Here is a 13766-nt window from a genome sequence, read left to right on the forward strand (position 1 = left end):
AAGTGGGGGGTCAACAGGCTTTCGGGCTGGAAGCGTGGATGGATGGCAGGCAGGCATTTGCTTCCAGGCAGGCAGCTGGCGGCAAGACTAGCCGGGGCGCGTTAGGGCATAAAGGTTGTCTTTCCGCTTGCCAGCCTCCAGGTGGGTCTAGTGACAAATAAATATACACTGCAAAAACCTTTTAACAAACTTGTTGTTGTTCAGTCGCACAGTTGAGTCCGACTCTCCGCGACCCCATGGACCAGATCACGCCAGGCCCTCCGGTCTTCCGCTGTCCTCTGAAGTTGGCTCAACTTCATGTTCGTTGCATTTATGACGCTGTCTAACCATCTCATCCTTTGCCCTCCCCGTCTTCTTTGACCTTCAATCTTTCCCAGCATCAGGGTCTTCTTCTCCAGTGAGTGCTCCCTTCTCATTGGGTGTCCAAAGTATTTGAGCTTCAGCTTCAGTCTTTGGCCTTCCAGGGAGCAGTCAGGGTTGATTTCTTTTAGGATGGACTGATTTGATCTTCTTGCAGTCCAAGGGACTCTCAAGAGTCTTCTCCAGCACCATAGTTCAAAAGAATCTATTCTTCGGCGCTCGGCCTTCCTTATGGTCCAACTCTCACAGCCATACATGACTACTGGGAATACCATTGCTTTGACCATGCGGACTTTGGTTGGCAGGGTGATGTCTCTACTTTTTATCATGCTGTTTAACAAATTAATGTGTTCTATTTATGGTCATCATTTAGTAAAGTGCATAGTGTATCATTATTCCATCCCAGTCAGGTATAAATATTCATTACATTCAATAAGCAATAACATTCAGTACATACAGATCGCTAACTACCAGACATGAATGTTAGCTGCACAATGTGTCTTTTGTAGGACTGGCAAAAAGCATCCATACAACCATTAAGAAGGCTGTCCCCCTTTTTGGAAGACTTCACGCAAGGAGAAGTGGGTTAATAATTCTAGAAACTCCCGTTGGGGCTTGACTTTTAAAACACTGATGCAAAATTGTTTGGTAGTTAGCAATCTGCATGTACTGAATGTTATTTTGATTAGTACAAAAACTTACAACAGATACAATGGTATCATCAGTAAATGCCTCAAACAGTCTTTTAAACAGTAAGAATACAAAAATAAATAAGTGCAAACAGACTAATAGCACATCCTCAACAACAAATTAATAAAATACAAAATCTGCATCTCTAGTAGGTAAGGCACGAATGTCGTTATCAACATTTGTAATGCAGGCAAAGAATTCACACAATTTTTCTACAAAGTAAGATTGTTTTGAAGGGCTCAATTATTCTGTAGTTGTATAGACTGGGTGACCAGATTTTGGCCCGTCGTTCTGATGTCAAAGTGATTTCGCGACCCTTATTTGATATCCTCCAACAGTTGCCAAAGGAAAATAGCAGGAGAAAACTCATAGCGCACCCCTTTTCTCACACCCAGAATGAGCTAAGGTTGCCAGCCTCCAGGTGGGGCCTGGAGATTTCCCAGAATTGCACTAGATCTTCGTACTACAGAAAGCAGCTCCCCTGGAGAGAATGGAGGCTTGGAAGTGTGGGCTCTGATGTCCCCCCACTCCCCAAACCCTGCCCTCTTCAGCCCCCCCCCACAAATTTCCAGGAATTTACCAACCTGGAGTTGGCAACCCAATTAGCTACCCTGCCGCTGCCACCACCATCAGCCTCGGAACTCTGTTTTGCTGTGTTCATTCACTCTGCCGTGGCTGTCCTGTGCTAGTGGGAAAGCAAAGCACATGCTTGCTTTTTCAGCTAAAGGCCTGATGTTAGAGAAACCATCGTGGTCCTTCGACACGTTGCCCACCACAACTTCAGAATAAGCCTGGGCGTGCAAAGACTGTCTGTGCTGCCCTGTTCCTCCGTGCTCATGCACTTGGTGTAGTGGTTAAGTGCGCGGAGAGAACCGGGTTTGATTCCTCACTCCTCCACTTGCAGCTGCTGGATGACCCTGGGCAAGCCACAGTTCTGTCAGAGCTGTTCTTGGAAAAGAGCAGTTTCTGTCAGAGCTCTCTCAGCCCCATTTACTTCAAAGGGTGCCTGTTGTGGGGAGGGGAAGGGGAAGGAGTTTGTAAGCCGCTCCGAGACTCCCTTGGTTAGTGAAGGGCGGGGTATAAATCCAGTCTCCTCTTCTCTTCTTCTTCTTCTACTTAGTTTACCACGTGCCTTCCCGGGGCACGCACACTCCCGTATTGGCCATGCCGAATCCATTAAGCAGCAAGTAAGAAATGGGGGGGGGGGGGGTTGCGAGGGGGGACACACACACAACATTGCAGACATCAAGTGGGCAGCTGTGTTTGTCTGTAAGAAGAGAATGAAGTCTGAGTCCATTTGCACCTTTAAGACCATCAAAGTTTTGTTCTGGGTATAAGCTTTCATGTGTATGCATACTTCAGGGTATGGGGAGGGGAAGGGAAGGGAAGGGAAGGGAAAGGAGTTTGTAAGCCGCTCTGAGAGTCCGAGTGAAGGGCGGGATATAAATCCAAACTCCTCCTCCTCCTCCTCCTCCTCTTCTTCTTCTTCTTCTTCTTCTTCTTCTTCTTCTTCTTCTTCTTCTTCTTCTTCTTCTTCTTCTTCTTCTTCTTCTTCGAAAGGAGTTTGTAAGCCGCTCTGAGAGTCCGAGTGAAGGGCGGGATATAAATCCAAACTCCTCCTCCTCCTCCTCCTCCTCTTCTTCTTCTTCTTCTTCTTCTTCTTCTTCTTCTTCTTCTTCTTCTTCTTCTTCTTCTTCTTCTTCTTCTTGTCATGGCTGCCAGCTTGTGAAACCAGGGTCACAACCTTGAGAGCAATCAGTGTGTGGGAGACTGATAAGAGGTTTGTTCCTCGGCTGACTGGTGGTGTAAATATTATGATGTTGGAATACTGCCTGATGTAACGGGAAGCATTAGTGACTGTGATGTAAACAAACACAGACACGTTCTTCGAGTTGAAAAATTGTCGCGGCATTTATTGTGGAATGGTATGGCATTAGAGAGTTAGTAATATAAAACAAGAGCGTTTATTTAGACCTTCCAGATCGATATTTCTACTAACAGAAAGGTAGAATTTTAGCCGGAACACTGAGGCCTAGTATGGTAAGACAGGGAAGCGTGTTGGGGGTTGCATTGGAAGGGTGCCTCAGAAGCATTGCCAGAAGGGACTGGTGCCGTCCAATCCGATGCCCTGGCCTGCTCCTGAACTCGCAGAAAGGCTTCTGGCCCATCCAAAGATTCCCACCGTGGCCCAAACTTGCAGAGCTGTCCGTTAGCTGAGGTGGCTTTAAAAAGTCCTAAAGCGGGCCATGGGGGGAGGCAAGCTATCAGTGTCTAGTCCAGGGCTGGCCAGGCTTGCTTAACGTAAGAGCCGCATAGAAGAAACAACAGATGTTTGAGAGCCGCGAGACATGAACGGATCTTACGTGTTTTTCTTGGGAAACGTGCAGATTTGCTTTTTATGAACATTAAACGAGCCTGCCAAAAATAATAACAAAAGGGGTAAAAGCAAATATTTATAGGGATCCCAAGTCCCCCCCAGAGGCCCGTTCCCCGGTGTCGCCGGATGGGGCCCCGGGCGGAACTCCACCCCGACGTGCGCATCACCCGGAAGTGACGCAGGCATGCCGGGCACGCTGGGGGCGGGGCCAAGGCCATACAAGGGAAAACTCTATGTTTTCCCCTTGTATGGCCGTGGCCCCGCCCTCAGCGTGCCTGGCGTCCTCCCGTCACTTCCGGGTGATGTGCATGCGGCGCGCGCGCACAAGACACCGGCCGGGAGCCCCCCACTCCCGACGAAGATAGACTTGGCAACCCTAGATATTTATAATGATAGTTATTTGTCCAATGGTTTTTGTTTGCTGATGATATTTAGCTTCTCCAGCCGCCCTGCTGGGAGCGGTACAATATATGTGAAAGAGCCACATGCGGCTCCCGAGCCACAGCCTGGCCACCCCTGGTCTAGTCAGTTGCTGTAAATGGAGCCTCCATGTTTGGACGCAGTACATTTCTGAATCCCCAGTGTCTGAAGGCTGTCCTTGGCCCCCTTGGGCATTTCCCAGAGATGTTTCGGTAATACCTGTTGGATCCTCTAGAGGGCATCGTACCTGGCTGAGATCCCTCCCCTTCAGCCAACCCCCAGGCCACACCTCCCAAATCTCCAGGAATTTCCCAAAGCCTGCAATGGTGGCATGGCGGGTTGGCTTTCTCTGTAGATACAGGCGTGATGAGAGGCATCATCGTGAAACCCGGTCATGTCCTGCTTGAACAGCGTTTGCAGTGTTGGGCTTAACCCTGGAGTGTGGGGTGGAGGAGGAATTGTACAGAAAAGAGTGTGTTCCTGAGCACGTGCAGAAAGCAGTTCCCTTGCCTTGGAACAAATGTGGTCTGCAACACACACGTATGGGTAGAGAAAAGACTTCCAAGGCAGCGGCTTGTGCTTCAGCAGTCACCTGTTCCAAAATCAAGCAGCACCTTGATCCACTCATATTGAGAGATAGATCAAGATGGGTCACCATGTTTGTCTGTAGCAGCAGAAAAGAGCAGGAGTCCAGGAGCACCTTCCAGACTAGCAAAATTTGTGGCAGGGGAAGGAGCTTTAGTGAGTCATTCCTCACTTCTTCAGATACAGCTAGAATCAGCATTGGTAACGAGACAGGAAACCTTGGTCTCTGTTCAGTTCAGGTGGATGCATTGTCTTGAGCTTCATGATCAGCGGCTGAATTTATAACCCGCCCTCCCCGCGAACGGGCTCAGGGCGGCGTACAGATGGGGCCAATGCCCAATACATAAAACATTAAAACTGCATTTAAAAACATTCAATACAACTTAAGTGCTCGCCATAATATCTAACAAGGGAACAGATGACGTCATCAGGATAGTATCCTTAGTGGCCACAGCTCCACACAGTACCACCATTTTAGCGCTCACGGCAAGTTGGTAATAAAGGGCTAGGACAGATAGTAGTAGTCTTAGACAGATGGTTACAGTCGTGGCGGCTCCTACTCAAACGCCTGGCAGAAGAGATCCGTCTTACAGGCCCTGCGGAACTGTGCAAGGTCCCACAGGGCCCGGATCTCCTCTGGGAGCTCATTGCAATTGATAATGACGCTGAAGACAATGCATCCGCCTGGACTGAATAGAGACCAAGGTTTCCTGTCTCATTACCAATGCTGATTTCTCCAAGCCTATGACCCCTCTGCACATCTCACCTAAATCCAATCATGCCTGCTAATGTCATTCGGCATCTGAAATCACACCACTTTCCAATAAATAGGTCAGATGGAGTCCCCCATTCTAGCTGTATCTGAAGAAGTGACTGCAGTGACTCATGCAAAGCTCCTCCCCTGCCACGAATTGTGTTAGTCTTTAAGGTGCTCCTGGACTCTGGCTCTTTTCACATGGAGAGGTTGGGGAGGGCCTCTGGCCCAGGCTACCAGGCCCTTCTCCGAGGTTCTTGAAGAAGGCTGATTAATGTTTGATGCTCTTTGCCTACTGAGGAATGTTAAGACTTGAGATTCGGGTGCGTGGATGCTGGTGGTGGTGGGACGTATCCCGTAAAACGGACGTTTTCAATCATGGGCTTGGATTCAGCTGTAGTTTCTGTGGACAGAAGGAATGAAACGCACCTTTCCTGCCTCCTCCTCCTGTTGCAGCCCAGAATGGCCCCCCAAATGCTGAGGCTGGGGGGAGACCCCCTGGACAGGCAGTGGGGGCGTCAGTGAGAATTGCCCCCTTGTGTTCTCGGAGATCCTCAAAAAAAAAAAAATGAACGTTTTCAAAGATTTAAAATTTTCATTTCAAATTTCCAGACCTCCCCTAAATCTTGAACCTGTGCAAATTGTGCTGTTGGCCCCCTTGCGAACTTCATGTCCCCTGAAGTAACAGCTCCTCGGTCTTTTTCTAGGTTTCTGGGTGAAGCCCGCGTGCCCCTTCGAGACGTCCTGGCTTCTCCGCACCTGGCTGCCAGCTTCAATGCCCCTCTGCTGGATGCCAAGCGGCAGAACACCGGGGTAAGTGCCTCGCGGAGGGGGGCAGCCGGTCTCTCGCTGACCCACAGCCAAAGAAACGGGGCTGGTGGCTGGTTGCTGTGGTCGGCGATGGCCCTCGGATACCCGAGGCATCGTTCCTTTTAACCGGCAGTGGCTCCCTTGGGTATGAGATCTGGGCTTCAATGCGGATCTTTGAAACAAGGCCCTTGCAGAGGAAGATGAGGGACTGAGCATGCCTCGGGGACATGGGCCTGTGTTTGCTTGTAGTTCTTTGTGTAGGAACATACTTCATATAGTAACTGTCCTACTCAGGGCTATTTTGGGGCAGGAATGCACAGGAACGGAGTTCCGGCTGGCTCCCGAGTTGGCCACGCCCAGCAGGAACTCATTAGCATAATAAGCCACACCCAACAGCTACATAAGGGGTGTGTGGCCTAACACGCAAAGGAGTTCCTGCTACAAAAAAAGGCCCTGGGTTTTGACAACAAACAAGGTAAACTGAATAAGAAGCAAAAGGTGGGTGTGGCTGGATGACCACACTTCTGGTAACATGGGGGTGTGGCCTAATGTGCAAATGAGCTGTGCTGTCAGGGGTGTGGCCTAACATGCTAATATGTTTCTGCTGTTGGGTGTGGCCTGTTATGCTAATAAGTTCCTGTTGGGCTTTTTCTACCAAAAGAGCCCTGGTAGCCTACCTTGAATAAACCTTTGTTGGTCTTAAAGGTGCCACTGGAATCTAAATTGGTTCTACTGCTTCAGACCAACACGGCTAACCAACAGGATCTATCAACATGTAGGGTGAAAGGTATAATAAGAACATAATACCATTTAAAATATACATTAAAATCATTAGAATCTTTAAAATCATGCCGGAAGGAGAAAAGAGATGGAGCCCTGTGTATGTACGGCTCTATGACTTACTGTGAAATTTTATCACATGAACACAGAACTTGGCTGTTTTCCTGGAGATACTTGGGTTCTCATTCTATTAAAAGTTTCTCTGGGCAGGCCTCATCCGCAACCCCTTTTGGTCTTTAGGAGGCAGCTGAAGATGGTTTTATTTAGAGCTGCAGTTGACTGATCTGGCTCTTATTTATTGGCGGTCCAAATTGAGAGTTTCAATCATGGTATTTTATGTGTTTTTTTTTTTTTTTAATAATTGCTGATTTATTTACACTGTAAGTCTGCTTGAGTTCCACAAGGTAGAAAGGTGGCTAATAAGCCTTTTAGACAAATAAATAAATAGAAGAGAGAAGAGAAGAAATTGGATTTATACCCCGCCCTTCACTACCCAAGGGAGTCTCAGAGCGGCTCACAAACTCCTCTCCCTTCCCCTCCCCACAACAGACACCTTGTGAGGTCGGTGGGGCTGAGAGAGCTCTTGACAGAAACGGCTCTTTTTCAAGGACTGCTCTTGTCAGAACTATGGCTTGCCCAAGGTCACCCAGCCAGGTGCAAGTGGAGGGGTGGGGAATCAAACCTGGTTCTCCCAGATTAGAGTCCACGCACTTAACCCCTACACCAAACGTAACCACTACACCAAACTACACTACACCAAGAAGAGATTGGGTTTATACCCCGCCCTTCACTACCCAAAGGGAGTCTCAGAGCAGCTTACAAACTCCTTTCCCTTCCCCTCCCCACAACAGGCATCCTGTGAGGTCAGTGGGGCTGAGAGAGCTCTTGACAGAAACGGCTCTTTTTCAAGGACAGCTCTTATCAGAACTACGGCTTGCCCAAGGTCACCCAGCCAGGTGCAAGTGGATGAGGAGTGGGGAATTAAACCCTGTTCTCCCAGATTAGAGTCCACGCTCCCAACCACGACACCAAACTGGCTTGAACACACATGATCGTGCATGAAGCTGCCTTATACCAAATCAGACCCTTGGTCCATCAAGGTCAGTATTGCCTACTCAGTCTGGCAGCCGCTCTCCAGGGTCTCAGGTAAAGGTCTCTCACATCACCTCCTGCCTGGTCCTTTTGACTGGAGATACCGGGGATTGAACCTGGGACCTTCTGTGTGCCAAGCAGAAGCTCTATCACTGAGCCACAGACCGTCCCAGACAAATGCACAAACCACACAAGAAGCTGCCTCATACTGAATCAGACTCTTGGTCCATCAAGCACAGTATTGTCTGCCAGACCCGTGGCTACGGTGGGGCTTTTGCATGCTCTGCCCCCTTTCTTTAAGACACAGCCCCACAAGAATTTCTCCTGTAAATGCTTTTTTCAACTATTTAAAAATGTTTTTAAAGGCATGTGCTTCTTTAAGCAGAATGGATTGCCACAGCTGACTAATTCCCGCACTGAGCCAAGGAGGCTGGAGTAGGTGACCTCTAGGATACCTTCTAACTCTGTGTCAAGAAACTGGTCTCCTTTAGGAGAGTTTTTGTGCCTAGGTGTTAGCTTTCTTGACTAGAGAAGTCATCACCACCCCCACCTGCTGGCTTGTTCTCAGAATTGTTGCTTCAGCTAGCAGAAGTGATTAACTTGCAGCAGCTGAGAACGGTCATCTCAAGGGGGCTGACAGCTTGCAATTCAGAGATCTATCCTGGCAACAGCTTTCTATTGGCTAAATGGCTATTCTTTCTGCACTGAGAACTTCAGCCCCACCAGAAGAAAACTTGCCCCACCAGCCACAAAATCCGGGCTAGGGGCCTGTAGTCTACTCAGACGGGCAGCCGCTCTCCAGGGTCTTAGGCAGAGGTCTATCATGTCACCTCCTGCCTGATCCTTCTGAACTGGAGATGCCAGGGATTGAACCTGGGGCCTCCTGCATGCCAAGCAGAGGCTCTACCACTGAGCCATGGCCCCTCCCCTACTTCTATGCAATCATATTGTATTACGGCGACCCACAATTATGAATGCTCCAATCACATCCAGGTTAGATTGCTACTATAATGGGTTTTACGTGGAGCTGCCCTTGAAGACTGTCCAGAATAGAGTTGCCAGCATTGCCGGGAAACCTCTGGAGATTTTGGGGATGGGGCCTGAGGAAGGTGGGGTTTTGGGATGGGGTCTTTCAGGCCCCCCCCTCCCCAAGCTGTGAATGGCCTTAAAGGTAAGAAGCAGCACTTTGAATTCTACAAAGCCAGGTAGCGAGTGCAGATCTCTCAGCACAGGGGTGATACGATCTCACTATCCGTTCCCCATCAACAGCCTGGGCCCTGCATGTTGAACCAAAGGATGCTTCTGGACTAGAGTTGCCAACCTCCAGGTGGTAGCTGGTGATCAGTGTTCCCTCTAAGCTGAGTTTGCGTGAGTTAGCTCGCAGTTTTTTAGCCTCCGGCTCACACATTTTTGTCTCGGCTCAGGCAGGAGGGCTCCAGAGCAAACTAATTGATGCAGCAGCCAAATCGCTCATTCACAACTTTAATGCCAGTAGCTCACAAAGTGGAATTTTTGCTCACAGGACTCCACAGCTTAGAGCAGTGGTGGCGAACCTATGGCACGGGGGCCAGAGGTGGCACTCAGAGCCCTCTCTGTGGGCACGCGTGTCATCGCCCCAGCCAGGCCCAGACCATCATTAAAGCGTCAAATTCTCTGCCAAATAGTTTAAAGTCAATGAAAGCATTTGGGATTGCTTTCCTTACTTTGTTTGGATCATCTTAAGTTAATGTATGAGTTGTTTTTTCTAAAGTAAAACCTCAGTATTCAGGTTAAATTGCCGTGTTGGCACTTTGCGATAAATAAGTGGGTTTTGGGTCGCAGTTTGGGCACTCGGTCTCTAAAAGGTTCGCCATCACTGGCTTAGAGTGAGCATTGCTGGCGATCTCCTCGGATTACTACTCATCTCCAGGTGGCAGAGCTGGGAACCCTACGAATGGCCCTGTGGAAAATAGCTGTCCCATAGATGACTCCAAATTTCCGTTTCCCCTCTTGTTAGAGAACAGACGGAGGCCCTTTTCTTCCTCGCCAGTCACCACAGGGTGTTAAATGAGTTCCTCAGTGGATTGTTCTGTGACTGATGGTTCTGGGAGAGGGGAAGTCATTCTGTACCTGACTCAGAGGGGAGGATGTTTTTCTGGAGGAACGGGAGGGTTTCCCACTTTGGCTGTTCTGCTGGGTGGGAAGTTCCTTCCGGCCTGCCTTTGTTCCACTGCCCCCTCTCCCCCCCCCCCCCCCCCCCGGGCCGCAAAAATACCAGGTGCCATCCGGAGGTCCAGCAGTGGGGCCAGGACACCAGAAGCCCTCCCACTGTTGCCCCCCCAAGCACCGAGAATACAGAGCATCCCTTGCCCCAGACTGAGAGTTCCTATCTACACCTTGTGGCTAATAGCTACTGAGGGACCTCTGCTCCAGATGTTTATCCAGTTCCCTCTTGAAGCCGTCCATGCTTGTAGCCACCACCACCTCCTGTGGCAGTGAATTCCATGTGTTAATCACTCTTTGGGTGAGGAAGGACTTCCTTTTATCCGTTCTAACCCGACCGCTCAGCCATTTCATGGAGTGCCCACAAGAAGTTCTTGTATTGTGAGAAAGGGAGAAAAGGACCTCTTTCTCTGCCTGCTCTATCCCATGCATAATCTTATAAACCTCGATCCTGTCACCCCTCAGCCGTTGTTTCTGCAAGCTAAAGAGCCCCAAGCGCTTTAACCTTCCTTCGTAGGGGAAGTGTTCTGACCCTTTTATCATCCTAGTTGCCCTTTTCTGCACTTTCTCCAATCCTATAATATCCTTTCTGAGGTGTGGTGACCAGAATTGCACACAGTACTTCAAATGAAGTTGCACCATCGATTTATACAGGGGCATGATGATACTGGTGGATTTGTTTTCAGTTCCCTTCCTAATAATCCCCAGCGTAGCGTCGGCCTTCTTTATTGCAGTTGCACACTGTCTCGACATTTTCAGTGAGTTATCTACTACAACTCCAAGATCTCTCTCATTTCTGGGACCCAGGAGTCCCAGAAATGGAAACCGCCTGTCTACAAACAAGAGCGTGCTCTGCCATCATGTCTTGCCAACTCTGTCCTGGGACATTCCTGGAGATTTGGGGGCAGTGCCTCTGGAGAGGACAATTTGGACAGGGGTGTCTGGCATGACTCCATGACACTTCCTTGCTGCTGTCTGGAGATCAGTTGTAATTCTGGGAGATCTCCAGGCCCCACCTGGAGGTTGGCCTCCCAACGACTTGCCCTTTCTCAGCCCCTGACATTTGGCAGGGATAGGCCATTTGGGCCAGGTTCGCAGGCAGAGAAGAAGCACACGGGAGTGTTGCTTATAAACAGGGCTGCCAGCTTGGCTTGGGAAAGTCCTGAAGATTTGGGTTGAGCCTGGGGAGGGCGGGGTTTGGGGAGGGCAGGGACGTCAGCTGGGTAGAATGCCCAAGAGGCCCCGCTCCGGAGCAGCCGTTTCCTCCAGGGGAGCTCACTTCTGTAGCCTGGAGACCAGGTCTCCAGGTCCCGCCTGGAGGCTGGCAACCTTACTTGCTGTTAAATAGTGGGTTCCCTGGATGAGCAGGCTCGAGTCTAGCAGCTCAGCTTTATTTGTGATTTCAGCAAGAGCACAACACGACCCCTGAGCCTCAGCTCTGTTAAATAGCCTGCAATTGCCACACCCAAACACACCCCACTCCCAGCGATAGGCTACTTACATAACATTACAACTTGATTGGTTACTTTCAGAATCCTGGCAGGCTATTGTTCTTGTGCTCTAAGCTCAGCTCGTCTCTGGGGGGATTCAGTCAAGGATGATCCCGTCCCAATGCGTAACACTCACAAATGCGGTTCATAAAACTGGTGTACACACTGCAAGTGAAATGGGCCTGTGGGTAAGGACGCAAAACCCACCGTGCAGAAAAGGAGCCCACGTGTAAAAAGGAGGAAATGGATGCCAGGCGTGGGCTTCACAGGCACGGCTTCTGAACGTACCCAGGCGCAGGCTTTTACTGTGAACGTTGCCCTTCCTGCCCTGACTGGATGGCCAGGCCCCCTCGCCTGCTAGCCCCGTAGCCACGGGAGGCCTTCTGTGGCGAAGCCGTGGGGCAACCCTAGCTGGAAAGAGAAGGCTTAGAGGGGACATGATCGCAGTCTTCAGATATCCGAAGGGCCGTCATGTAGAAGATGGAGCAGATCTATTCTCTCTTGCTACAGATGGCAAGACTAGGTCTAATAGGTGGAAATGACAAGGGAGTCGTTACTGGCTAAATATCAGGAGAAACTTCCTAACTGTGAGAGTGGTGGAGCAGTGGAACAGACTGCCTCGGGATGTGGTGGAGGCTCCTTTGCTGGACGTTTCCAAGCGGAGGCTGGACGACCATCTTTCGGGAATGTTGTGGGGCTGCCTTTCGGCTCTGCTCCTGCGGGGTGCAGGGGGTTGGACTAGATGTCCTGCAAGGTCCCTTCCAGCTCTCACATTCTGTGCTTCTATGGTTTGGTCTCCTGGTGGAGGGTGACTCTAGGAAGGGCAAGGAGGCCTGAAAGGGGTTGGCAAGTTCCTCCTGTCCACTGGTGGGGGATGGAGAGACAGAGTTGGCAGATTCAGGTTGTGGAACCCCTGGAGGTTTGGGGATGGAACCGGGGGTGGGGGTGGGACAAGGGCCTCAGCATGACACAATGCCACAGAATCCACCCTCCGGAGCAGCCATTTTCTCCAGGGGAACTAATTTCTGTAGTCTGGAGATGAGCTGTAATTCCAGGGGACCCCCCTGGTCCCACCTGGAGGTTGGCACCAACGCTCCCTCTAAGCTGTGGAGTCTTGCGAACAACAGTTCTACTTTGTGAGCTTCTGACATTAAAGTTGTGAGCGAGCCATTTGGCTGCTGCGTAAGTTAGTTTGCTCTGGAGCCCCATCCTTCCTGAGCCGAGACGAAAATGTGTGAGCCGGAGGCTAAAAAACGGTGAGCTAGCTCGCACTAACTCAGCTTAGAGGGAACACTGGTTGGCACCCCCTAGGCCTAACTGGGGAGTGACACCTGGCCTAAAGGTCCCCTGTTGCCCAAAGCTGAGATCTGGATCAGTCCGATTCACTTCAAGCTTCTGGTGAAAAGCTGAGCAAGGTCTTTGGGGGCAGGTGGGTCCTGATTCCCAAAGGGAGGGGGAGTGAGTGAGTGAGAGTGCCGGTCGGTCCCTCCCCTCGGCCATCCATCGCAGCCTCACTCTGGCCCCGCTGTGACCACATTTATTCATTCCATTTATTTACGTGAGTCATGGCCAGTGTTCCCTCTAAGCTGAGCTAGTGTGAGCTAGCTCACCGGTTTTTTGCCTCCAGCTCACACATTTTTGTCTTAGCTCAGGAAGGATAGTTCCAGAGCAAACTAATATATGCAGCAGCCAGATCGCTTGCCCACAACTTTAAGGCCAGTAGCTCACAAAGCAGAATTTGCTCACAAGACTCCACAGCTTAGAGGGAACATTGGTCATGGCCCACTTTTCCCACCGGGCCACAAGGCCGATCACCCACAGAGTGAGCCAAGGCAGTCGACAGGATGGAACCAATGTTCCCTCTAAGCTGAGTTAGTGTGAGCTAGGTCACAATTTTTTAGCCTCCAGCTCACACCTTTTTCTCTTAGCTCAGGAAGGATGACTCCAGGGCAAACTGATTTAGGCAGCAGCCAAATCGCTCGCTAACAATTGTATTGCCGGGAGCTCACAACGCAGACATTTTGCCCACAAGACTCCACAGCTTAGAGGGAGCATTGGAGGGGTCGTCCAGCGAAACAACGCAATAGGATGAGGGTCGTAGAACCAACCAGAAATCTAAAAAAATAGAATGGAAGCCAAGCAGAAGCCTGAACGTGACACATTAAACAATGCAAAAACCACACGGTAGGACCCTGCTTGCAGCGAG

The 13766-nt window shown here is 50.1% G+C and overlaps 1 protein-coding gene across 1 annotated transcript in view; it reads left to right on the plus strand.

Annotated features, from left to right (window-relative positions):
- DYSF (dysferlin) overlaps nt 1–13766 on the plus strand; it is a 287816-nt gene that overhangs the window by 46102 nt on the left and 227948 nt on the right. Inside the window, exon 4 of the mRNA XM_015406074.1 lies at nt 5894–5999. Within this exon, the coding sequence (XP_015261560.1) occupies nt 5894–5999 (106 nt within the window). The remainder of the gene's footprint in view (nt 1–5893; nt 6000–13766) is intronic.

This window comes from Gekko japonicus, unplaced genomic scaffold, assembly GCF_001447785.1.
Source record: "Gekko japonicus isolate JY-2015 unplaced genomic scaffold, Gekko_japonicus_V1.1 scaffold561, whole genome shotgun sequence".
Classification (NCBI taxonomy): domain Eukaryota; kingdom Metazoa; phylum Chordata; class Lepidosauria; order Squamata; family Gekkonidae; genus Gekko; species Gekko japonicus.